This window comes from Caretta caretta, chromosome 9 (assembly GCF_965140235.1).
Source record: "Caretta caretta isolate rCarCar2 chromosome 9, rCarCar1.hap1, whole genome shotgun sequence".
NCBI classification, from domain to species: Eukaryota; Metazoa; Chordata; order Testudines; family Cheloniidae; genus Caretta; species Caretta caretta.
In genome coordinates, this window is record NC_134214.1 from 80,516,501 (window position 1) to 80,543,261 (window position 26,761).

The 26,761-nt window shown below is 41.6% G+C and overlaps 1 protein-coding gene across 10 annotated transcripts in view; it reads right to left on the minus strand.

Moving 5' to 3' along the window:
• Positions 1-26,761, minus strand: part of ZC3H12B (zinc finger CCCH-type containing 12B) — a 98,360-nt gene that overhangs the window by 9,665 nt on the left and 61,934 nt on the right. For 2 of the 10 annotated variants that reach the window (XM_048863309.2, XM_075132470.1), the window contains 4 exons: positions 26,159-26,229; positions 9,118-9,259; positions 5,855-6,051; positions 4,519-5,294 (listed from right to left, as the gene is read on the minus strand). In XM_048863309.2, coding sequence (XP_048719266.1) covers positions 4,519-5,141 — 623 coding nt within the window. In that variant the 5' untranslated portion in view covers positions 5,142-5,294; positions 5,855-6,051; positions 9,118-9,259; positions 26,159-26,229. Of the gene's footprint in view, positions 1-4,518; positions 5,295-5,854; positions 7,851-9,117; positions 9,294-16,386; positions 16,480-26,158; positions 26,230-26,761 lie in introns of those variants that run through there. The other 8 variants (XM_048863312.2, XM_075132473.1, XM_075132471.1 and 5 more) reach the window with 7 other exon arrangements.

A 26,761-nucleotide genomic window follows, 5' to 3' on the forward strand; every position in this document is an offset into this window, starting at 1 on the left:
CTGTGGCACCTTAGAGACTAGCAAATTTATTTGAACATAAGCTTTCGTCATCCGATGAAGTGAGCTGTAGCTCACAATGCTTATGCTCAAATAAATTTGTTAGTCTCTAAGGTGCCATAAGTACTCCTTTTCTTTCTACAAACTTGATTCACTTTTGAAAATGGCAACATTTTAGTTTTAGAGAAATATGGATTTCTGAAGGGTTTGCTGAAAATCATTTAAGGCCCTGATCGTGCAACTCACTATGTTCATGGATGTACCGCTACATTACAGCAATAGGCACTGAATTGCAGGAACAGGTCCTAAATCTTCAAGTGATGTTATAGGCCTTTCATGCCCAATTCAGGAGAGCACCCTAGTCAGCACTGCAACTAAAATCCTATGGAAGTCAGTGAGAATTAACTTTAAATTATGCTTTGTGCTATCCTGAATCAGGGCCTTAGTATCTTCTTTGATCAGTAGATTAATTTCTCACCAGTAACCTAATTTTACAGTGTGCATGTATATAGGAATATTGGAAATGTATCTGGATTTCATATGTAACAATTCTGATTATTTTATTCTGATTATTTACATCTTAACTGCACACTTTTTAAATGTGTATTATGGAGAAGAGAGGCCAGATGGGGTAGAAAAATAATTGAGAACTGTACAAATCTACTACAGCTCACTCACTGGTATTTTGGTTGTATGTGAGAACCCAGACCAGATCCTGCATTTTGGAAAAGTAATTTATTTCAATGTACTGTCTGTTTTATATCTGCATTTAAAAAGGTATTTTGAGGTATTTCAGTTAGGGGGTATGATGATTCACTTTTGTTTACCCACTGTGTATGTGCAGTTCACAGATGTACAGCTCCAGATTTCTTATAAGCTACTTGGTTAGAGTGAAAAAGTGATATATGCTTATAAAAAAGATGATAAATAGTAGTGCCTGGACACCCACACAACTACTACACCCACTCAGTAGACGAGCATACACTGTAAAAGTCTGCAAGTACTTTACTTGCTACTGACTGCTTAAAATCACTCTTTAGTGCTAAACTACTGTACAAGGGTACTACAAAATTCTGAGCAAAATTAAAAATAGCACTTGAATATATTTGATAAAATAACTTGGATGGTGATTCACCAATTGCCATATACTTACAAACATCAGGCTTTTTACAAATCAGAGCTGTAAGCCAAAACATTCCTCATTTAGGGTTTTCCCATTAAGCCTGCACCTTTCAAACCGACAGCCCAGTGATTGTTTAGGGCACATACAGGTAGCCGCAAACTCCAAAAAATAAACAATCCATTGAAATTAATGCAGTTTTTAGAAATTTAGGTGGGTTATTAAGAAGCAGTCAAGCAATCATGAACTGCTACTAATTTTGCAAGTTCCTGATATTCTGGCAACTGAATTTTAGGAATACTGCTTTGATTCTCTAATTAGCCAATACTGACCACGAACGTTACATAGCTGGGCACGGCAGTGCACGTTTACATTAGAAAATTAGTATTCCATTATAGAGCTGCACAGTTGCGAAGATAAAACTTGCTATTGATGGCACAGCTTTTATTTTCCACATTCCAATTATGATTTCATGGCGTATTGATTTACAAAACACTTGTGGTGTATTGTTCAACAAAAATATTACAGAGTGGGTCAGAATTTACATTTGGGCCTTTGCCTAGTCTCTGTACACACAAACATGAATCTCACAGGAACACAGAATCTCACCCTAAACGTCAACATCATTAACTATTTTACAGCTCATCAAACCATAGGTGATGAGAGGTATCACATTATGAAAAGTCCATTTCCCAAAGTGTGGAGGAGGGAGCAAGGGGGCATTTAAGACTATTGTGGGAGGGAGAGAATGAAAGATAGATAAATTAAGATATGTACACTCTTAACACTACAATCTGGAGTTGCGGGGGAGAAATGGCAGGGGGTGCAATTGATTTCATTTTCCTGAAGGAGAAGGACAGCAGGGGTCACTTAGCTTTCAGAAGTTCTGGAAACACTGAGTTAAAGCCAGGGCAAATTGGTACTAACTAAAGAAATCTGTTAATCATGTTCTGTCTTCTGCAAACTAATAAGACAGCATGCACTGAAATACACACCTTGCCACTTCCTTAGAGCAGGAGTGCACCAACCTGGAAACATACTTCAGTCAATGTCTTGCAAACAAAATGTTCCCTGCAGATTTGTCATTTTGTGTAGTTCTAGGGGTTTTTTTTGTTTGTCCTTATGCAAAGGTGTGTTGTCAAATATCTCACAGGTTTTATACAATATACTGTAGAATTAGTATTAAAAAGTTTTATGCAACTGTCTTTGGGGGAAGGAATAAAGGTAACTGTTTATGAGCTATCTTTATGAATCTTAACCTTTGTTAAAACTATAGTTTTAGGGAAAGACAAAGGCAGTGCCATGAAATATAAAAAGCGCATCGAGACATCCTCTTTCATGCTCAAATGTAATAGAGTAGAACCTCATAATTATGAGCAACTTGGGAATGGAGGTTGTTCATAACTCTGAACAAAATGTTATGATTGTTTTTTCAAAAGTTTACAGCTGAACCTTGACTTAATACAGCTTTGAAACTTTACTATGCAGAAGAAAAATGCTGCCTTTAACAATCTTAATTTAAATGAAACAAGCACAGAAACCGTTTCCTGACCTTGTCAAATTTTTTTTTTAAAAAACTTCTCCCCTTATTTTTAAGTAGTTTATGTTTAACACAGTACTGTATTGTATTAGGGTTTTTTTGTTTTGGTTTTTTTGGTCTCTGCTGCTGCCTGATTGTGTACTTCCAGTTCCAAATGAGGTGTGTGGCTGACCAGTCAGTTCGTAACTCTGGTATTCATAACTCTGAGGTTCTACTGTATAGAGAAACAGATGTTTGCATGTGGTCTGTTTCACTAATACCAATATCATAATTAAAATGGTAGCTGATCAACATAGTCCAAAAACACACAATATGAAGGCCTGTGAAAAAATATCAAGTGAAATACTAGAACAAATGCACATACCTCTCTTTGATAAAAAAGCCAGTGGAGGAGAGTGTCAAAAGCAAAGTCAGTGACTGAAAATCATGTGGTCCTATTTCTGGGCAAGTTCTCTGTATTTGACTGGATCTCTTTGATAGTTTGGGGAAAATACCAGACCAAAGCTAAACCTTTGAACGTTAATCCCATGTGTTCACCTCAAAATGAAAATCTACTCTTAAAGAGCTTGCTGCATAGGGACCAGCAAAGGGAGTCTAAGCACCAAGTTCAGCTCTGTTTATTAAAGTATTTAAACTGGGGAGATGCTGCTGTTTTTACCAGGACAGAATATGGCCCTAAATATGTAACTTATTTGGCAGTTTAGCTACATTGTCCAAGAAACAAACATGAAAAATATTTACTATTTTACTTCTTACCATATGTTGATTAAAGGGATACCATCAATTTGAAAATAATATTTCTATCTGAACTGATCTATACCAGTAGTTCTCAAACTTATTTGATCAGGCCCCCCTTCTTTATGTCTGTAGTCATTTATACCCCCTCTCCTCCAAAAAGCTACATATACAACTGCCCAGCTCTGAAGGCAGAACAGAGAGCAGGGGCTGCTGGACAGGCACACAGCTCTGAAGGCAGCACTGCACCAGCTGCAGCATAGAAGTAAGGATGACAATGTTAAAAGTGACATTGACAAATATCAATTTTCACAGCAGACTTAATGCCCTATTCCTACCCTTAGTTTTGTGCTGCTGCTGTCACCAGGGGGCTGACAACCAGAGGGGGGGGGGCCCCCCTTCCTGTGAGGGATTGAGGGGGTGGGGAGGGGAAGGTGGGTGACTCATGGGAGGGACACAAAGGGGGGCATCAGCTAAAGGGGGGCACGTGAGCTCCCAATGTGACTTCTCTGTGCCCCCAGCCCGGGCCCCCACACTCTTCCCGTCCACTCCCCATACCACATTACTTGGGGGGCCTCTGTCCTCCCACTGTGCTGGATACTGATTTCAGGCGAAAGGAGGGCAGCCCCACGCCAGTAGCTCCTCTGGCATGGCTGTACTGTTCCCCAGCCCTTCCACACAAGATCCTTTCCCAATGGTAAGCACTATATATTGAAAAATCACCCTTAGCTGAGACTACCCGTCTTGGCTATCAAGCTTCTTTTAAAACAACTCTTCCACCCACTCAGATGTCCAAGCTGCCATTAGATATTTTAGAACAAGACTGATAAAGTCTTTCAAAAACTTAAAAACAAAACCTTTGCTGCAGTATAACTAAACTCTTATTTATTGGCTAATAGATTTATGGGAGCAGAGGACTGCAAAAAAGAATGATATGGAAGGAGTTGATTTATGGGGTAGGGATTGCAAAAAGAGGAGCATCAACATATTTTGAACAGTGGATGAAAGAAACCAGATGTTAAACAGGACCATATAGTCAACGTAACATGATTTTGTCATTCAAATTGAATATTTGTAGATAAACATAATGGTGTATTATTTAAAAAATGCTAACACTGAGGCCTACCTCATAGCCACGTTACTTCCGTCAATGACAATTGGTCTTAAGTTGTCAGTGTTATCCACTACTTCATCTTCAAGTGACAGTTCAGGGCTGGCCATTTCCTTTGGGCAAGGACCCCTGGGCACCAGAGAACCACTACCGCTGCTGACACCGCCTTGTCCCTCTGATTCACCCTTGTTGCCAAGTCTCACGAGTTCTGCCAAAATATCATTGATTAGAGCATCTGCTCCCAACTTGTTCAGCACTGCCTGGATCTGATCTCCAGCATACCCAAGCTTTAAAGCAAAATCCATTTTAGCCTGATATTCCTTGTCCAAGTTTATTGTACACTCTTCCAGTTTCAAGTCCTGAAGGATACTGCTCTGTGAGAAACTTGGACGATCCAGGCAAGGAGAGCGACAGAGTTGCCTATGTGGTTTAGTAGAAATGTCTTTTTCCCTCCACTGAATATTGCTACAGCTGTTCTTGAAGCATGGTTGTTCAGGCTCACTTTCTGAGCTTGTCCATTCCTCAGATTCAGCACTGCAGTCCCCAGAATCCTGTTCCACATTCCTCTCTTCTTTGGAATGCCTCTTCTCCATTTTCAACTTCTCCACCATAGACCAGGCCGTCATCACGTTCAGCATCCAGCCAGATATCTCAAACTTCTCTTTCACTTCCAAAGCTGCCTGGGATTCATACTAAATTGCATCTTGTAGGCTAATTGAAAGTGCACACAAGGCTGGAGTTCATCTGTCTTGCTTGATATGTGATAGTGTATACAAAGCCAATATGTAATCCTAAATAAACAAAACCACACAAACACGCACTATCAGCTTTTGTCAAATTCTTCAAAAAGGTTTGACTACCATACTTTTGTTTAAAAAGCAACAGAGGTCCCCAACCATTCAGATTCCCATTTAATTGTGTGTAATATTTATATATATATATTTATATATATATTTATATATATAAACTTAATGGCAACACTTCCAGCACAATAAATTCACAGTTGAAGTAAAAAAAAAAACTTCACAGGAGCTTTTGGGAATGAGGAACATGGTATGTCAACAGCACTGAGCATACAGAAGCACAGAAATTGACTATCCATAATTTTTACTAATAAGCTCTTTACATGCCTGCACCATGGCTAGCTCAGATATAACTAGGCAGGGTTCTGGAGAACATAAATTGTAACTTAGGGTTTGTCTACACAGTGCGGTAATGTGCTATTATGGGGGTGTGATTTCCAAAGTGCACTAATGTATTGAACACTAGAAGTTCCCTGGTTCACTTTAACACAGTACTGTTTTACAAACAGCACTCCATTAAAGCACATTAGGGAAGGGAAACTACTTACCATATACAGTAACTGGAGTTCTTCAAGCAGTGTTGTGCATATGTGCATTCCACTGATGATGTGCATGCGCCTCGTAGTAGAGATGGAACTCTTTTTTGGCCAGCAGTACTTGTAGGGCATACATGTGCTCTTCAGTTCTCATGCTTCTCCATCACCATCTGGTTCCTTCTCAATGCAGAATCCCTTACAAGAGGGCTCTGAGGTACAGGGGATGAAAGGGCAGGTTGTGGAATGTACATATAGACAATAGATCTCAAACTCCAGTTACTGTACATGGGTAACTTTCCTTTCTCCTTTGAGTGATTGTCTATATGCCTATTCCACTGATGGTGACTCCCAAGCAGTTATATTTAGGAGGTAGAAGCTTGAAGTAGTTAACTAAATAACTATTAAAATGTAGTGTTGGATTTAGAGGCTTCTATTTGGGTATAATATCAAGTGAGCATGTGGATTCACACACAAGCAGCAGCTTTACAAATGTCAGATATTAAGTTTCTCAGTGATGCTGGTGACACAATCTGCATTGTTGGTGGAGGGGCCCTGATCGTAGCTGATGTCTTTACCTTGGCCACCTCATCACATTTTAATACAATCAGAAATCCCATTACACTGTCTCTGGACTGAAACTGCAGAGCCCTTCATCCTTGCCTCAGTGAAGACAAACAAGTTTAGCAATGTTCTACACAGTTTCATTCTATTCAGGTAGTAGGCTCTCCTCACATCTAATGTATGCAAGATTGCCTCAGATTTGGATGCATGAGATTTTTGAAAGAATCCTGGTAGGTATATTGGTTGATTGAGATGGAAACCTGTGACTATTTTAGGAAGGAATTTAGGATATGTCTTCATTAATACCTTATCTGGGTAGAATACTGTATATGGAGGGTCAGTCATAAACACTTGAATCTTTCCTACTCTTCTGGCCAAAGTTATCACTATCAAAAATTTAATTTTCACTGACAGGTGTAATAGACAAGAGGCAACCAAGGGCTTGAAGATGAGTCACATGAGTGCTGTGAGCACTAGACTTTAAGTCTTGAGTTGGTTCTTTGATAGGTGGGAATGCTTTACTTAGGACTCTCAAGAATCTTACCACGGTCATATGATCCTCAATCAGTAGGTGGCAAACTGAGATCACCACTATATGAGCCATGATTAAGCTACGAGACAGATTCTTCATCTTGAGTTTGAGTAAATCGTGAGTCTGCAGGATTGAAGGGTAATGTGGAATCAATTATTTCCACTGGCACCAATGAGAGAATCTTGTCCATTTTGACGGGTAAGTTTGTCTTATCCTTTCTACTGCATATCATAACTTCCATAACTGAAGAAGAGCAGGCCTGCTCTACTAATGACATCCATCCAGCCTGCATGCAGTGAGGTGCAGGGATGCTAGGTTCAGGTGTAGAATCTGTTCCTGGTTCTTACACAGTAGGTCTGGAAGCAGAGGTAAGGTCCTGGACTAAGATACTGAGAGACTCAATAGTTTTGTGAACCAGAACTGGCTGGACCATGCTGGAGCTCTAAGGATTGGGTCCTGATGGCTGATAAGACTCCTATCTTTACCATATGAGGCACATACACACCATCAATGGAATGGCATATGCACAATATGATAGTGTACTTTAGAAATCACACCCCCCATTGTGCGTATTACCCTACCACATAGACATTTCCTGAATCCCCTTCAGTCCCTTTCTGCAAGGCTTTGCCATCATATAAAACTGTTATATTTATGGCATACACAAAGAATTAGAACATAAGAACGGTCATACTGGGTCAGACCAAAGGTCCATCTAGCCCAGTATCCTGTCTTCCGACAGTGGCCCAGAGGGAATGAACAGAACAAGATAATTTTCAAGTGATCCAAATCCAGAAACAAACAATATTCTTCCTGAAAGGTTGAAATGTAACACCACTTTATTTCTCAGAATACAGAAATCTAACACACAACAACCAAACACAGAGAGAGGCACAGCAGGCTGCAACCCACTTTGCTCAACACTGGCTCTTTTGCAGACTGAGTACTGAAGACCCAGATCACATGCTTCCCTACATGCTTCAATATACCACAGTAACCAATCAAGCTGACAAGCCGGAACCTATTAAAAATCACTATATGGTAGGCTAGCAGATAGGCAGGGGTCACTACAGAGATGCACAAGGGCCCTGTGAGAGAACTGTCTTGGGCTTGTTGTTTTGTGCTCGTAACTCATTAAAAATTCCTGAAATGAGAAAGTACACGGCAGTACTTTGACAGAGGGCCTGGGGACCGTACCCACAGTTAGTGTCTCTTGGCAAAAAAAAAATTGCTTAGGGAGTTTTAACAAGAAACTTGACTGTAACTAAAACAACTAGACGAGGTGGCCTGTGAAAAGTGATATCTGAACTAGGCTAAGCATTTGAAAGATGGCTATTAATAATCATAAAAGGAATTTTGTATCTTCAACAATCCATGTCCTAGAAAAAATGATGAGTCCAAATCCTAATGTATGTGTCGCTAACTGGACAAAAGTGATTTGGAAAGTGGTGGAAGTAGCTCTGGATCAGGGGGCTCAATAAGAGAATTCTCTGGCCACAAAGAGGATTGCTGCTATCTGATCAACAAGAGAAACTGACAGGCTGAACAGAGAGAGGATTGCTTTTGAGAAATCTGAGCTATTTATTTTTCTCTTTTTTCTCTGCAACTAAACTGAAAATGCCTTCTATAGCTTAGTTTATGAGATGTTAGTTTATCTAGATGTTACACAAACCATTTATTTTCTTTTAATTTCATTTTCTGTTTTTAATAAATCTTGTTTTTGTTAAGGTTACTGTTGCACAAATAATTTTATGGAGATGTCCCCAAAGAACAGAGAATCCGGTAACCACTAAGGAGAAGTGCTGAAAGGCAAAGAGCTTCCAGAACCTATTCTCTCTTCACAGTCTCAATTGAGAATCATAGACAAAGGTGTCCTCTCCCAGTGAGCTGTATTGCCATTAGACTGGGGGGGTGGGGGGGGGTGGGTGGAGTGTATATAAGGGCTTGTTGTCATGTACAGCGCTACAGTAGTGCTTTAGTTAAGATGCTACTACACCAATGGGAGAGCTTCTCCTGTTAGTGTAGTTAATCCACCTCCCGAGAAGCAGTGGCTATGTCAACAAGAGAAGCTCAAGCTCACCCTTCGACATAGCGCTATCTAGACAGGGTGTCAGGTTGGTGTAATTATGTTGCTCAGGGGTGTGGATTTTTCACACCCCAAACAATGTAGTGTTTTGCAGACCTGGACTTAGAGGAAAAGCTGAAAGACCAAAGAAGAGACTAGAGTTGACTGGGTTTTTTGTCAGGAACAGTAACACCACTTGGAGGAAATTTACATCTCTTTCATGTTCCTTTCTTCTCTCCCTTTCATGTATCTTCCATCCCTTTAGAATGAGAGCAGAGATTAAAAGAAAGAAAAAATTATCAAGGGAACATATAAGAACTCAACCAACTAAGTGAATTATTTATCCAGAAGAGCATCTATCATATACATTTGCATTCAGAAACTTTTTTTTAAAGCAGATTCTTGCCCCCCAAGAGATCAAAGTGGCTCTTATGTAGCGTCTGTGGTCTAACACATCAGAAAGCAATATGAGAATTACTCCCCTGATGTACAGTGATTGACTCTAAGTCTGTTGGCTAAAAATAAGAATCAGAATCTTTCTTGAAAAAAATCATTATTGCACATAAAACATAATTAGAATCAAAATAGTGTCTGACACCGTTAACTTCCTTTTTATTTTGAAGCTAAAAAGTACCCGAACTAGCTTTTCATCCTAAAAATATGATAAAAGAATTTTTCCACAGAAAGAAATGTAACAGCCACTAAAATTAGAAAGCCAATAATGGAAGTGCTGACTAGCATTAATTATAATGATGTAAAATAAACCTATAATATTATTTAATATAATAAAAAAATCTTATTTTTAAAATGGAAAATTGGTCTTCCCCTTGTTCACTGAAACCCTGCTCTGGCACTGCAGACTCAGGCTTGCACATTCCAGTGCTTTCTTCCCTGGCTGCAGTCCCACAAACCTGCCTTTGGCCAGGGCTTTCCATGGAGCGTGGTGGTTCCAGGTTCTCAAAAAGCTGCATAACAGTTGCTAATATCCGAATCCCATTAACATTAAGGTCAATGGGACAGGATCAGTTCTCTGGAAGATGATGCTAATAATAGAAAGTTGTGTTTAACAGGATTGAAATGGCATCCACCATATTTGGTAAACTACAGATTATCAATTTATTCTAATTTTATTAATAATTTTAAGAGTAATAAAATTAATAATCAAAATAAGAAACCACTTTACAAATGAAGCTGACAAAGATTTATCTGAACAAGGAATTCTTTTTATTTTTTAGTATGGGGCAGTTGGAGAGTGCCCATCACCATAGTATCCGAACACCACTACTACTATTAAACTGTACATTTATATAAGGCCTTTCAATCAGCGATATAAGACCACATGTCACTTCATTTACATCTATCACTATCCTCTCCACTAAACTGCAACTAGCTTTGTGGGAGAATCCAGGACAGGCTTTCCAGCAGCAGAAACGCAAAACAACTTTAGGAAAAGAAGTGCAGAATAATTTTAGGAAAAGAAGTGCAGAATAATTTACAGGAACCATTCTGGGCCACAAAGTGTCAGACAATGTTCAGCACCTTGGGGAGGTTTTGCTCTTTGAGAAACCCCTCGTGGGCAACCTACTTCTCAGGCTTCTAGCTCCCTGCAGTCTGACTGCTATCATGGTTGTGATTTGAGTTGGAACTCTTGAAGAGTCCATGTCCACTCTGGCTCAAAAGGTCCCTCTACAGGGGGGTCTAGAGAGCCCGCTTCAGAAGCAGGTCTCACTGACTTGGTCATTAAGAAGACCTGAAGGGGAGCTATCCTTCTTAGCTCAGGAACTGAAGGACTTGCAAATTACACATTTACTGGGAATATGCAATTATCCCAGACAGTAGAGGCATTTTGAGTATCCATCCAAAGCTGGGAGAACTCCCTTGCATGAGGGGCAGTGTTTAAACCTAGGTGAATCAAATAATGCTACAGCAAGTAAGATCTAAAGGTTGCAACAGGCAACTGAACTACTAATTACTAAAGCTACTAAAAACTATTACTATACTCTAACTGTAGAACTATTTAGTAAGGCTGTCAAGAAGGCTGACAGTCTCTTCGACTGTTGGGCTCTGTCTCTAAGCTGTGAATCGGTGAGAGGAACTGAATAGTGGCAGGTGCACCTTGCCTTTATATGCCCTCACAGAGAAGCACGAGGACATGTGTACCCCCAATGGGTACTGATGGCTGAAAAGACTCCCATCTTTACCATACAAGGTGCATGCACACCATGGACTTGGCATATGTACAAAAGATTAGTGCAACTTTTACTCCTGGGGTAATTCTGCACCAAAAAACAATAAAAATTCTGTGCACAATATTTTAAAATTCTGCATTTTTTGTCAACATAATGAAATATAATCTAGCTAGTTTCAATTATTTTGTTAATTTATTTAAACTACTATGGATGGAGAATGGGAGTGGGGAGCATTGGAGGAAATCACCAAACCCCCTTTGTCTAATAGTAATGTAGCTAGTATTGACCCTTTACTTCTAATTATTAGTCAACAAATATATTTAGCCACACGCTCAGCGCTGCATCATAGGCAACTGAAGAGCAAGTGAGGGCTGGGATCTCAAACTCACAGTTTATACTGGCTACTGATCATCTCCAAAAGGTCAGTAGAAAAGAGTTCATGGAGCACATTTTGATAGGAAATTTTTTCAGTCCAAAAATTCAGTTCTAATCACTAAAGCACCATAAGCATTTATAAGGCCACACTGTCCTTTACAGTAAATCTCCTTTACACCACTTTGGCCTTAAAATTTTTACCTGTTTTATACTCCTGGGGGAATTCACTAAGAACAATGGGAACAATTCATTAAGCAGGCAGGCTGCTACTTTCTCCTCTGCCTGAGGGAACAGAGCCTGCCTCCTGCTTACCTCTTCAGAAATACCCCAAAGCCCTGCCCCTCAAGCATGCTGCAATAGTAAGCTGGACAGAGTGTCTCTCTCTCTCACACACAAACACACAACTACCCAGGGCCCCCCCCATCCCCACTCAGGTGATGATTTATGTCTCTCCCGGCTGCTCTGGGTGCCCAAACCGACCTGTCTGCACTGCCAGGGAGTGGGCACATGACCGCTCTTGCGGCTTCCCCGTCAGAAGTCACTGACGCGGAATTCCCCCAGGAGTAAACTTAAACGTTCTTAGGTTTTTAAGGAACTCTCAAGGAAAAATTAATTCCATAATTCAGAACTGCATGGCTATACACCAACACCAATAAGTGTCCTAAAAACACTGAGAAGGGAAAACATTAAGAAAAATTGTTAGGGTTAGAGAACAACCACTTAGGCCTCATGCCTTTATCTCCCTAAGGTGCAATCACACAATTCTCCAGCTCTTAGACAGGGTCCAGGTCTACAGCACCATGCTTCCCCAGCAGGCCCAACCAGTTTTTCCATTTGGGAGCTTATGACCAGTGAATTACAGTGACCCAAAACAGCCTTCTTCAAACAGTCTATGTTTTTATCTTAACAGTAGGAACAAAAGAACAAATAACAGGTGCGGAAAATGAGGCAGTTATCTGTAGTATTATTTATAGATATAATCTCTTTTGGGCTACCTGTAAAATATTCTTCTGTCTGAATAATCAAAGGGGTTAAAGGAACCAAGCAGGGAAGACAAAACAATGACACAGATAAAGAGTCTTGAAGAAACAATAGGGAAGCTGTTTACTGGGGAGTAATGCCTATCTGGCTCCGGCCATGTTTAGAATAGTTTACTCTTCCCAAGTCTGAGACCAGGTCTAAACTGAAAAGTTACGTCAACTCAGCTATATTGCTCAGGGTTGTGAAAAATCCACACCCTTGAGTGATGTAATTAAGCCAGCCTAGCCCCCCACTATAGCCAGTGCTAGGCTGATAGAAGAATTATGCCTTTGATCTAGCTACTTCCTCTCGGGGAGATAGACAACTATAGTGACAGGAGAGCCCCTCCTCTTGCTGTAGTGATTGTCTACACTGAAGTGCTACAGTACCACAACTGCAGCACTGCAGCTATGCCACTATATCATTTCAAGTGTAGACTAGCCCTAAACCTATGTTCAAAGGGAACCCTAAATCTTAATATGCTGGGCTCAGGAAGGTCGGCTGCCCACTGATGCAAAGGAACACACAGAGACAACATCTGTCTTATAAGCAGGACAGTCTGCTTCTCCCAGCAAGAGATGAGGGGTTACCTTCTCTAAAGGGAACATACAAATACCTGCAAGGAGAGATTAAGGTATAGATAAGGGTAAATAAGCATGTAAGACTATTTGAGTAGTGCTGTTTCTGTGTTACTGCAAATGTAGACTGTCACAGGTTCCTGAAAGGAAAAACTTACAGGTGCTAAACCTAGTTGGGCTTGTTGTGTTAACATGGCTGGGAAATGGGGGCCACAGCCCAGAGATCCAGTCTAAAGTGGCTGGAGTACATGGTTCCACCCAAAGTAAGGTGCAGGAAGCCACGCCTGTAATATGACAAATAGGGACAAAAAGGGGCCTAAGGTATGGTGTACCCTGTAACCATGACAATAAGAGAAAAGAATTTGTAAAAGAACAAAAAAGTCTCCACACATCTACCTTACTTCCTAGGCAGGCCTATCTTCCCTCACATTGCAAACCCCTGGGGGCCTGGGTCTCAGTCTGTTCCCCAAAAGTAACTACGAGAGAGAGAGAGAGAGAGAGAGAGAGAGAGATCTCCCTTTTTATCCCGTCAGTTATTTATTCTCTCTTCCTGTGCTATTTTTAGCCCAGTTAGTCCAAAACCAGTTTGGTGGGTTCCACAGGAGACCAAGTCAATCTCCTCCAGGCAAATGCTCTCCCCCATTGTCTCATAATAACCCCCAAGTGTTTGTTGAGGGAGGTCATATCTTGGATTGTTATTTTCACATTTCTGCTTGTTTTTCCAACAGCTTGCTATTAAATTAAACCAATATATTCACAGTAAACCCCTTACAACAGACGAACATATTGTACTCAGAAATTATTACAAAGCAACTCCAAATCAGTCACACCAAGTATCAAAATATTATTCATAACCTTTAGTTTCGTTATTCCTTGGAAAATTTAAATTACAATCTTTCCTTGTAAAACACTTTCCTCTCTCCACCATGTGCACATTGGGATGTGCCCTTGTAGGGTCCACATGAACAACAGGAATCTGAGCATTGTAAAAGAGCTTTAAAGGATGTCTTGACAGAATAGTTACACATTTACAGAGTTACTTGAACTTTGCAAACTTAGAGAAGAAAAAATAAAAGGAGGCTAAATTTTGAGCCAATCAATCTAGAAATGAGGGTTTGGTTTGAATTGTTAGGATGTGACTCTTATTTATCCTTTAAGTACTGGAGAAATTTACCCTAATTAATACATATATCACACACAAATTTCCATTCCAAACAGGAGTATTTCAATGTTTTGTTAGTTAGGTTTTTAGAAACACACACTTGTTGTTTATTAACATCGTACATCCAAGGCATATCCCCCATCTTGTGTGTACGCTGTTATTTCATTATGGAAACTCCTTAGGTTCAGCAAAGTTCATTTCCTCTGGTATATTTGCAGTAAAATACTATGTCAGGTATTTAATAGCTACTTTCCAGTATACAATATGGGTACTATTATCCAGTTTTCTACCTGGGACAGGAGTTTAACTGGGGCTTAAATATGCCATCTCAGTCTACCCTGACCTGAAGTAAAGGACATACCAAAAAATAACAGAATAGAAAGATTAAAGAGATATGTTATCAATGGGCCATATCATCAGCTGATGTAAATCAGTGTAACTCCACTAACCTCAGTGGAGTTATACCTATTTACACCAGCTAACAATATGGCCTGAAGTCTTCAGCAAAGAACAACATTTCTCAAGTTTAAACTTTGTATTTCTGATGTACATTATGTGGCCCAAAATAAGAAGCGGTAGAATAGTACAGGTCCAAGTTTTAAAATCTTTCCAACTCATCCCCTTCCCAAGTATTTTTTTAAAATAAGTATTTTTCTCCATCTTTACTTGATTACATAAATTGAAATGTCACTTTTTTTTTTTTTTTGCTGTTTAATGGTATCATGCCTAATTTCTGGATCCCTGGAAAATAACCCTAATCCTTTCACCGGTGTGAATCTGGTCATACATGAGTAAGCAGAAATTCATAAACTTGTGAGCAGTCTTAAAAGTTTAAGGTTTTGAAGTGGAAGGGGAGCATACAAGTTAAAAATCATTAACCACCAAATAAAGACATTTTGTTTTAACAAGTATTTTAAGTAATTTGTTTAAACCAAATATCAGAGGCTTAACCTAATTAAATTCTATGAGAAACATTTATGCAATATTTTAAACCACTAGAAACTGCATCCTTTTCCTTAATCCCCATACAGGGTATGTCTATACTACAGCTGGGAGTGTGCTTCCCAATGTGGGCACAAAGACATACACGAACTCTGCTCAAGCGAGACCACTAGAAACAGTCGGTTGGCCACAGTGGCAGCTCAGAATACCCACCCAAGTGCATACTCAGGGGGGTGGTAAAGATTGTACTCTGGCAGCTAGCTTTAACTCTCACCTCTGCCACTGTGGCCACACTGTTATTTTTAGCGCGCTAAAAATAGCTGTGCTAGTGTGCCTCTGTCTACCTGTGCTGAGAAGCACCCTCCCAGCTGCAGTGGCTTCTACTTAAAAACAGTATAACAAAAAAAACAGTAATATAAAATGTAGAGCTATACTCTAAAAATATGATCCCTGAATAAAAAAGGATCCTTCCTTGCTTATTATCTTTCTCTCTGCTATTACTATCTTGTAAAGTGAGAGTTTCCGTCTCTCTTCACAAATTCTAGGCTTACCAAAACATAGCAGTCACTGTAAGGATGACGTTTTACACAGCATAACTAGAACTGGAAGCAACTGGATTTACTCAAAATTTAGAACCAGGTTTAAAATAATAATGAAATACCCATGAGAATTATTATGCTACTACTCCTTACCTCCACATTTAGACTTTAAAAAAAAAACAAACACAACTTAACTGCACAGGTCAAGTTTGCTCTCAAAAGATATTTTTTACTAAAAAATAAAGTACTACCCATATGATAATGTCATTGCGCTATCTTTCTCTCTCTCTCTCACACACACACACACACACGCACAAAACGTGCTTTAATATCTTTAATTCATTCATACTTTCCTGATTCCACAATATCCTTAATGTTATGCTTTTTAACACCAACATACCTAACCTACCACAAATAAATCTCACAGGTTTCTCTAGAGACTAGTTATTGCTTTAACTAACTAAAACAATATATTGAAAACAGAAAGCCAGGTTGGCATGAATTCAAAACTAATTTAAAAACATATCAACTAGACAGGCCACTTTAAAAACAAACACTGTCACTGCTGCTAGCATACTCACTTCTGTTGTGTCTCTAACGAAAGCAGCTCAGTCGTAATCCATGTTGGCAAGCTGTATTGTCTATTCACAAGGATTGCTTTCTGCCAGACTAAGTGTGTCAAGGCTTCCTAGTCTTTGGCCACTGGTGGATGTGTTATGAAAGCTCCTTCTACTAAAACACGCCCACTTCCGTGACTCACCCAGGAGTTTTGTGTCTTTATTTACTTTTTTATGTCAACTCTTGGTGGAAAACTGTTAGCTAGGGGAATTCAGCTGTGTCATTCCTCTTGCATGGCAACAGAAAATGTACTGTGTGTGACCTAATGATCACTATTATCTTTGAATGAATAATTATGAAGTAGTAATTATAAATTTGTTTTAAAATAGCTCCAGTTAACTTCCAACTAATTTAAAACTAAATCACATACAGAATTCTCTTTCTTTGATAAGTCATGGACTCAGCGATAGAGAAGACACTGCAGTGGAAGAGGTTTTGTCTGTCCCCCACTAGCCCTCTTCCTCAGTTTCTACCAAGCCATAACCAGCACCAGTAGGACCCATCACATATCTTCCATCTCTCTTAGGATAAAGACACAATTAATCCTGACAAGCTGACTTATTACCAAGTAGTGTGCAAAGCACTGGGCATCTCCAGAAGGGTGTGTACAAAGGAATTCTTCCACTTCCTTAGCCCACAAACAGTTACAGAACCTTTTCACAGTGACTACTTCAGCCTAATGGCTCAAGACAACTCTCTATGCCACAAATTCCCACTACTGCCAAGAGAAAAACAAAAGATCTGCGTGGCAGCAGATCCCTTAGTTTTTCCTCCGCTATATCTGCACACAGGGATCCCCTATGGAGCTAGACTCAGCCTGTGCAGACAGAGATCTCTCGCTGCAGTGGCCTCCACATCCCATCCTACATACCCATTTGTACAGCAGAACTGCACCTATTCCACTGCCATGAGAACCACCACAGGTGTAGCAACAAATTCAGCCCCACATCTACATGCACAAAGCTCGCAAATTTGGGGGAAACATAATATGTCTCTGCAGTAGCTGGCTAGTCACCCACATTTGGTTCAGTATATTTTCTGCCCTAATAGTCAGGAGAGGAAAGTGATTGTGTAAATACTTTGTTTTCCCAACATTTCTGACTGATTTTCAGCATTTTATAAGCTTTGTTTGACACACTTTCACTTTGTTGCTCAGTATTAATTCATAATTTGAAAATTTGAGAGAAGAGACTACAGTATAGCCAAAGCAATACTCAGAAAGAGTCCCATCAGCAAAAATGATTAAATGACATCTGATTAAAAACATTAGCAGTCCAAACACATTGATTTCTGTGAGGAAAAAAACAGTATATTCCAAAACTAATGGAAACAGAGAATTACATTAAGAACTCACTTTTTCATCTAGCATTATTTACAAATCTTGGAAGTTTTTAACATGCCTGATTCAGAGATCCTAAACTGGAAAAAAAATGCTTCCAGAAATCTTATCCAGCACCCTGTTTCAACACAAAGGGAGCAAGAACATCTCAGAAAGGAAAAGCAACACTACTATTACAGACCATATGGAAACAGCGTCTTCTCACTGGAAGAGACTGGAACTCTATAATAAATAAATGGAATGCTTGGTGACCCAAGATATGCTGCTATACAAAAGGCTTTTATTTCCTTATGTTGTTTACCAGTATTTACTGTTAACATTAAGATGTTTAATTATTGCCAAATCATGTTTAATAGTTTAAGTGAGACTTTATCTAAAAGAATACTTAGTATTTATGAGCGCTGTTTGAATCTTTTTTATTTCAAGAACAGTTCTGAATACTTTCTGCCAAGTCTTTTTCAATCAGTCCTACAAAGTACTGAGCCAGAACGCTGCAGCGCATCTCCTCAGCAACACAGGATACTGCGAGTATGTCACACCTGTCCTCTGCTCTCTACTCTAGTTTCCCATAGAATTTAGAATCAAGTTCAAGGGGTCTTGGTCCTTATCTCCAAAGTGCTGCATGGGCTGGGCCCAGGATATCTAAAAGACCATCTAAAGCTCCAGGACGAAGACCATAGACAACTACATTCCTCTGGCACAATGGAACTCTCAATATGAAGAATAAAGCTTGTCTGTGTGGGAGACCAAACTTTTTCTGGGGACAGTCTGAGACTGTTGAATGAACTCTCCCAAGAACTAAGGGCTGTCACAAACTTACCACTTTCTGCTCCAAGTGCAAGGTCCATTTCTTTAACGTTGCCTTTTCTAACACAGAGCAACAGGTAGTTGTTGTTTTTTTAAAATAGATATAAAAAACCAAGACACCCCACGGCACACACTTCTCCCCGGGGAGAGGATTAAAGAACAAACACATGACAGATGCTTAGTCACACTGCTTAATGCACTACTATAAGGTGCACAGATTCTATGGTGATTAGCACAGTAAAAGAACTAAACAGAATAGCTAGGCAGAAAAATGTATGTACTTTCTTTAGAGAATCTCTACAAATTGATCTCTCTCTCTCTCTCTCTCTCTCTCTCTTTCTTTCCCTCTTCCCCACTATATGAAGCTTGGAGGGGGCACTATTATATGTATTCCGGTACCTCTCACAATGTGCAAAGTGCTGTCTGAAAAAACAGGAAGATACAATCCCTGTCCCAAAGACCTTACAATCTAAGGGCTTAATTCTCAAAATACTCAAGCACATTAACAACTTCACTACATACTGACTCCAGTTTAGTAACTTGAAATGTTGACATGAAATGTTGTTTTCTCCTACAGTACTGTATTTATTTTGGGTGGGAAAGTCACACTGACTTTCACTGGGACTTGTGCTCTGAAGTCACATAGGCACTTTTAAAATCCCTACTCTTTATTCCTAATTCTCATAGGCTGTAGTCAATAAATAAATAAATAAAATTAAAAAATGATGGGTTCAGGGGACTGAAAGTGCAATAGGGAGCCTTTCACTTTTATATTTTCTTTTAATAAAAACCATTACTTAGTTTGCCATGCCTGTTCAGTTGCCTGCAAGAGGTGAGTTTATGGTACTTATCCAGTTCCTAGTGACTGCATCACATCACAAAAGATATCATCACAATTGGCTTCCTTGTTGGCAATCTGTTCAGATACCCCAAGGAATGAAAGGGCCAAGGAAACTGATGTACCCTCTAATCCCAAGAACATATTTCCTTTCTTAACACAAAGTCAGGGCTAGGATACATTGACAGAATGGTCAGAGAGAAGCTTGCACTGCTATTGCCCATGCTGCACCTCTCTAGTATTTTTTACGAACACTAAATTCACTTTAGAGGAAGAACAAAATCTAATAAAATAATTAAAATGAAAGGGGGGAATCCTTTGTGTTTTATTTGAGGCAAGTGTTATATAGTGTATATCTTTCTCTGTGGCCATCTTTCATCAATTTAAAATGGTTTTGGAAAGGCTGTTTCTAAAAACATAGATAGGTTATCCTCAATACTCTATTTCCATATACAATACTTGTCCTTTTCTTAAAATACAATACTAGCTGTCACCTACGGCCCCCAACTAAAACCTCTCCAGCGCATCATCAAGGATCTACAACCTATCCTGAAGGACGAGCCCTTACTCTCACACACCTTGGGAGACAGGCCAGTCCTCGCTTACAGACAGCCCCCCACCTGAAGGAAATACTCACCAGCAACTACACACCACACAACAAAAACACTAACCCAGGAACCAAACCCTGCAACAAACCCCACTGCCAACTCTGTCCGCATATCTATTCAAGGGACACCATCACAGGACCGAACCACCTCAGCTACACCATCAGGGGCTCATTCACCTGCACATCTACCAATGTGATATATGCCATCATGTGCCAGCAATGCCCCTCTGCCATGCACATTGGCCAAACTAGACAGTCTCTACGCAAAAGAATAAATGGACACAAATCTGACATCAAAAATTATAACATTCAAAAACCAGTAGGAGACCACTTCAATCTCTCTGGTCACTCAATAACAGACTTAAAAGTGGCAATTCTTCAACAAAAAAACTTCAAAAACAGACTCCAACAAGAAACTGCAGAACTGGAATTAATTTGCAAACTGGACACCATCAAATTAGGCCTGAATAAAGACTGGAGTAGATGGGTCTTTACAAAAACTAATTTCCCCATGCTAATTTTCCCCTACTGTTACTCACACCTTCTTGTCAACTGTTTGAAATGGGCCACCTCATTACCACTACAAAAGTGATTTTTCCTCCCTTGGTATGCTACTGTTAATTGAATTGTCTCGTTAGACTGACCCCCAACTTGGTAAGACTATTCCCATCTTTTCATGTACTGTGTATATACCTGCTACTGTATTTTCCACTCCATGCATCTGATGACGTGGGTTCTGGCCCATGAAAGCTTATGCCCAAATAAATTTGTTAGTCTGTAAGGTACCACAAGGACTCCTCGTTGTTTTTGCTAAATGACAGAATTCCCCTTCCGTTAACTAGAGTGAAAACACTTGTGAATGGAAAGAACAAAACCTTGCTGGTTTAGTCATGCATTTCCTGCTTTCCCATGTGACCTGTAAAATGGAATCTTAAGTTTAACAGTAAGAAACTTCCACAAGTCTTGAACATTTTACCAAGATCCTGTTTTATTTCTGTTGAAAAATCTTAATTGTTTTACATCAGAGGTGTACTTTTAGTGTTTTCAACTTCTGGGGAAAATATTTCAGAAAGGTCAAGAGGCCACAATAAATAGCTTTGTGGCAGATTCTCTGTTCTGTTCAGCTTCCTTTGTGACATGCAGGTGTTGCACAGGAAGCAAAAACCATCCGCAAATTCCTTGCTGAGATTCCCGTCATGCAGGGCCAACATAACTGGCTTCTTTGCCTCCCTCCCCGAAGCTTCTGGTGGAAAGGAAAATGCTGTGGGCAGGAATGGAAAATGTTTTCTGCCTATCCCCAGCTAGCACATAATCCCTATAGGACTGTTCCCATCTGTCACAAGTTAGTGCAGCCCCCAAGCTGTTGTAACCTCACCTGAAGCAAAGAATAAGAAAGCAGAAACAAAAGCTCTTTGAGATGTGTTGTCCATATGTATTTTATTCCTCTCTCAGTGCATGTGTGTCCCATGTGCTTGCGATCAGATCTTTTGGACAGTAATGTCTGTTGGGGCCACACATTAGCTCTGAGTCTCCTCATGTTCCCATATCAAGGGCATAAAGGGTGAAGTGGCTCAACCACCACTCAGATTCTTTGCCAACACAGAGTCCAGATTTTATAGTACTCTACTAGCAGGGAACATCTGTTTGGACAACACATTCTGAAGAATTCCAGTTACTGCAAGATAAGTAACTTTTCCTTTCTTCTTCAAGTGCTTGAATTAATATATATACATTCCACTCTTGGAGGCTCAGCCCCCAGCCCTGGAGCGCCAGGTGGGAGATGTGGCCCCCAGCCCCGGAGCACCGGGCAGGCAGGTAGCATGGCTGCCAGTGCCAGGTGGATGGTGCGGCCCCCAATCTCAGAGCGCCGGGCGGGCAGGCAGGGGATGCAGCCCCAGCCCCGGAGCACCAGGCAGGCGGGCAGGCAGCCTGGGGTGCACAAGCACTGGCTCTACCCCCCGGAGTCCCTGGCCACAGGCTGGCCCCCACTAGCCCTAGCCCCAGCCCGGAGCTCCAGCCACAGAGGAAGACCTGCAGAGCACCGGGAAGCAGGAGGGGGTTGGGGGCGGAGCATGGGCGGGGCCACACAGTGCAGTTTGGGGAGGCTCAGCCTCCCCAGCCTTTATTATCTGCCGCCCATGGACTGAACCCCATGTGGCTGCTTTGCTGATGTCTAAAATGGGTATGCTTCACAAGGAAATCAGAGAAGGTGCTTATGCACTAGTAGAATGAACCCTAGTCTGAGCTGGCAAATCTAAACTAGCTCTGTCGTTACAAGCCTTGATGCAATCAGAAACCCATTTTGACAGCCTTTGAGCTGATATCAGCTAACCCCTTATTCTTTCAGAAAAATCCTACTAATTACTTTGCGGAAGCCCTGAAAGGCACAACTAATTCTCCAGTCCCAGACAGTTCCTCCTTAGAAATTTCCTCTGACTGTTCAGTTTCACATGCTGGCAGTTGAGAAACTGCAGGTTCATGATGAATAGGAAAGAAGAATTTCATCCTAGGTGGTGGTGTACATATGTGATGACTCAGGTGATAGGGACTGAGAGATTCCAACTAGGCCACCTTCGGATGTTATAGAGGTAAGGGGCCTGAGGGCCCAGGACAGGATACCAGCAGGGGCGGCAGGTTTGTATACTTTTTGGTGGTGCCCAGAACCCGCCCTTGCCCAAACTCCGCCCCCCCATCTCCGCCCCCCACTTGCCCAAGGCTCTGGGAGGGAGTTTGGGTGGGGGAGGAGGTCTGGGGTGCAGGCCCTAGGCTGGGGCATGGGATTGGGGTACAGGGTGCAGGCTCTGGGAGGGAGTTTGGGGATGAGAGGGGGTGTGGAGGGAAGGGGTGCAGGGGTGAGGGCTATGGGAGGGGCTCAGGGCGAGAGTAGGAGTGTGGGGGGTGAGGGCTCTGTCTGGGGCTGGGGGATTTGGGGTGTTAAGAGAGGCTCAGGGCTGCGGTAGAGGGTTGGAGTGGAGGGGGATGAGGGCTCTGTTTGGGGCTGGAGATGAGGGGTTTGTGGTGTTGGAGGGGGCTCAGGGGAGATGAGGGCTCTGACTGGGACTGGGGATAAGGGGTTTGGGGTGCTGGAGGAGCTCAGGGCTCGGGCAGAGGGTTAGGGTGCAGGAGGATGAGGGCTCTGGCTGGGACTGGGGATAAGGTGTTTGGGGTGTTGGAGGGGCTCAAGGCTAGGGTAAAGGGTTGAGGGTGTGTGTGGGGGGGTGAAAGCTCTGGCTGGGGCAGGGCTGAGGATGAGTTTGGGGTGCAGGCAGACTGCTTTGGGACAGGGGCCAGAGAGGAGGACTCCCCCCAACCCTTTCCCTAGCAGCAGAAAGCTCTGGGGGAGGAGCCCCCCTTTCCCACCCCCAAGCAGCACATTCATCCCCACCACTGTCACTGCATGAGTTCCTAGGGCCCCTCTCAGGTCCAGGAATCTCCCTCACCTCCCCTGTGGTGGGTGCCAGGGGGTGCTGCGTGCACACCCTCTCCTCCTGCTGTCCCTCAATGTAGCCTCACTGTGGGTGAGGGATGGGGCTGCCTCCTTGCCCAGAATGGTGACTGCGGGCGGGGCCCCCTGTGCTGGTGGAGGGTCCCGCCAGAAAAGGGAAGGGTCTGAAGTGGAAGGGCAGGCTCAGTCAGTCTGCCCTGGCAGTGAAGTTGGGGGGCACTAGGACCCTGCGACAGCAGTTGCTGCAGGGGGGCAGCATGGAGCTGCTCAGAAGAGACAGCCAGGGAAGGAAGAGGCAACCAGGGACGCTCTGCTCCGGGGCCCGGGGAGACGTGTGGGGGGCAGCAACCGGCGGCTGGGGGAGATGGAGCAGGGGGGGCGGCAGATGGGCCGTTGGGACACCCGGCAGCAAATATGGGTGGAACTGGGCCCCTGGGCTCTGAATATTGCAGGTGCTAAGGCACCACGTGGAGATATAACTCGCCACCCCTGGATACCAGGACGTATGTCTACCCTCATGTTTCCTATAAGATCTGGACCGAAACAAGTTCTTGATTCTGCTTTCAACCCATAAAATTCCTAGGAAGGCCATAAGGAAATAAGTAGGGGATCCCTGTCCATTATGTTGCACTCAGAAGACAAAAAGAATGAGCATTCCAAGGCTGAGGGAGGGGCTACCAAAACCAGAATGTTCAATTGTAAGGGGAGGTGGTGGTCTTGGGGAGACACCCATTGCTGATGTGACTGTGGGTATTACTACCATCAAAGGAATGTTAAGTTCTGTAAATAGTAAAACTAATGAATCCTACACTCACAAGAGTGCCCCGGAACAGAAGTGGGATTTGTGCAGGGGAGTCAGTTGTACCTGGATCTGAAGCTGGTAACAAAGAGCAGTCTAACAAAGACATCTGTAAATGAGCCTCCCCATCTTTTAAAGGCCTTTTAGAACAAGATTTACAGATTGAACATTTGCTGGGGATATGAGACTTCCCAGTACTGCTGCCTCGCAAGAGACACAATACTTAAAACCAGGTGACCTGGGGTAGATGTTTGTAAGCCCCTGTACTGGGAAAAAATTCCAGCGTGGGAAAGAAGATTAAAACTTCCCAAACAATTAAAGTTTATCAAAAATCTGCCAACAGGCAACTCACCCTAACATCAACGTACAACAACTAGTATAATCAGCATTGAGATGCAGACACTAGAAAGCTCAGGGTTTGTCTTCATGTACAACGCTACAGTGGTGCAGCTGCACCGCTGTCGCACTTTAGTGAAGATGCTTCTCCAATCGGCATTGTTAATCTATCTCCCCAAGAGGCAGTAGCTGTGTCAACAAGAGAAGCCCTCCTGTCGACATAGCACTGTCCACATGGGGTGTTAGGTCAGCATAACAACATCACTCAGAGGTGTGGATTTTTCACACCCCTGGAGCAATCCAGTTATACTGTGATAAATGAAGTGGGGGGATAGCTCCCTTTGATGGACACCCAGCCAGACAGTTAGCTGTAAAATCCCTCTCAGTAGCTGTTCTCTACTTGCTATACCTGTAAAGGGTTAAAAAAACCCAGGTACAGAAACAAAAAAGTGGGCATCTGACCAAAAGAGCCAATGGGAAGGCTAGAACTTTTTAAAATGGGGAAATAAACTTTCCCTTTGTCTGTTGTTCTGTGGGCTGGAGGGACAGAGCAGCCATGCTATAAGCAGCTTTAAGTCAGGTCTGATCATAAATCACCAGATCATACCTAGAACTACTTATCTGAACTCTAAATGTGTAAGTAGATCAGAATGTTTAGCTAGACGCAATCAGGATTAATTCTGTTTATTTTTAAGGCTTGTGGATCTCCTCTGTGCTAACCCCAGATGCTTTTGTTTGCTTGTAACCTTTGAGCTGAACCCCAAGAAAGCTATTTTGGGTGCTTAATTTTTGTAATTGTTTCTTTTAAGATGGAACAAACAGCCTAAGTTCCAGATGTATTTTCTTTCTTTTTGTTTCTAATAAAATTTACCTTTTTTCAGAACAGGATTGGATTTTTGGTGTCCTAAAAGGTTTGTGCATGTTGTTTGATTAGTTGATAGCCACAGCTAATTTTCTTTGTTTTCTTTCTCAGCTCTTCCGGGTGTGTGGGGGGGAAGGGCTTGAGGGTACCCCACAGGGAGGAATTCCCAAGTGCTCCTTCCTGGGTTCAAAGGGGGTTTTTTGCATTTGGGTGGTGGCAGCGTTTATCAAGCCAAGGTCAGAGAAAAGCTGTAACCTTGGGAGTTTAATACAAGCCTGGAGTGGCATGTATTAATTTTTAGAATCCTTGCAGGCCCCTATCTTCTGCACTTGAAGTGGCAGAGTGGGGATTCAGCCTTGACATATACCGATATAGGTTTGTAGTGTAGACCTGGCTTCAGTCTCTCAGCTATGGGTGATGGAAAGAAAGAAAAGTGGTTGGGCAGTTCCATCTTTATGCCTCAATACAGGAGCACAAGAACACTCCAGGTGCACATGCGGGCCCCAAAGAGCCTCCTGGCCAAAAGATTGATTAAATGCACACCAGGATTAGATTATTATATTGCACACACATATAGATTAGACATAGACAAGTGTTAAAAAAAGAACATTAAACAGATAAGTGATATACATAATGAACTTCAACTGATGATCAGAAATCCGAAACCTTAATTGACCTGCATTTCTCACACTGGTTGCTTACCAGTTAAGTCGACAGGACTCACTTGAGAGAGATCGCTGATAGAATTTCCATGAAGTTTCACTCCTCTCCCTCTGCAGAGATTATTAGAATTATTAGCGATTTTCTGTGTCAATACCTCTGAAAAAAGTGTATCAATATCATTATAGTTTATTTAAAAGGAATTTAAAATTATTTCTGCTAGAATTATCAAAATTCAGTTGCAGTACAATATATTGGCCCAAATTAAAAGAAGTCAAATAGAAGTGGTGTAATTAACAAGCACTTAACCCAAACAAATCTGCTTGTTCAGCTGAAGACCACAGTCCCTACCAATTATGTAATAACAATTAGGACAGCATTTGTAATAAATGCCTGCAAGTGTTATACACAAATACAAAATGTATCACATCTGCACACAAATTACAGTCGTAAATGATACTTTTAAAAAAAAATAACGTATATAGCATTTGTACAGCAATAGGATATTATTCCAAGAATGTGGCACAGTTTCTCTCCAATGTATCATTTGTAAAAGTTGATTTTTATAGTTTTGAAGTCCCTCATGATAGCATCTAAAAATTATGTTGTAAAGTCAAATTCATCTGGAATTTGGTCTCTCCCTCT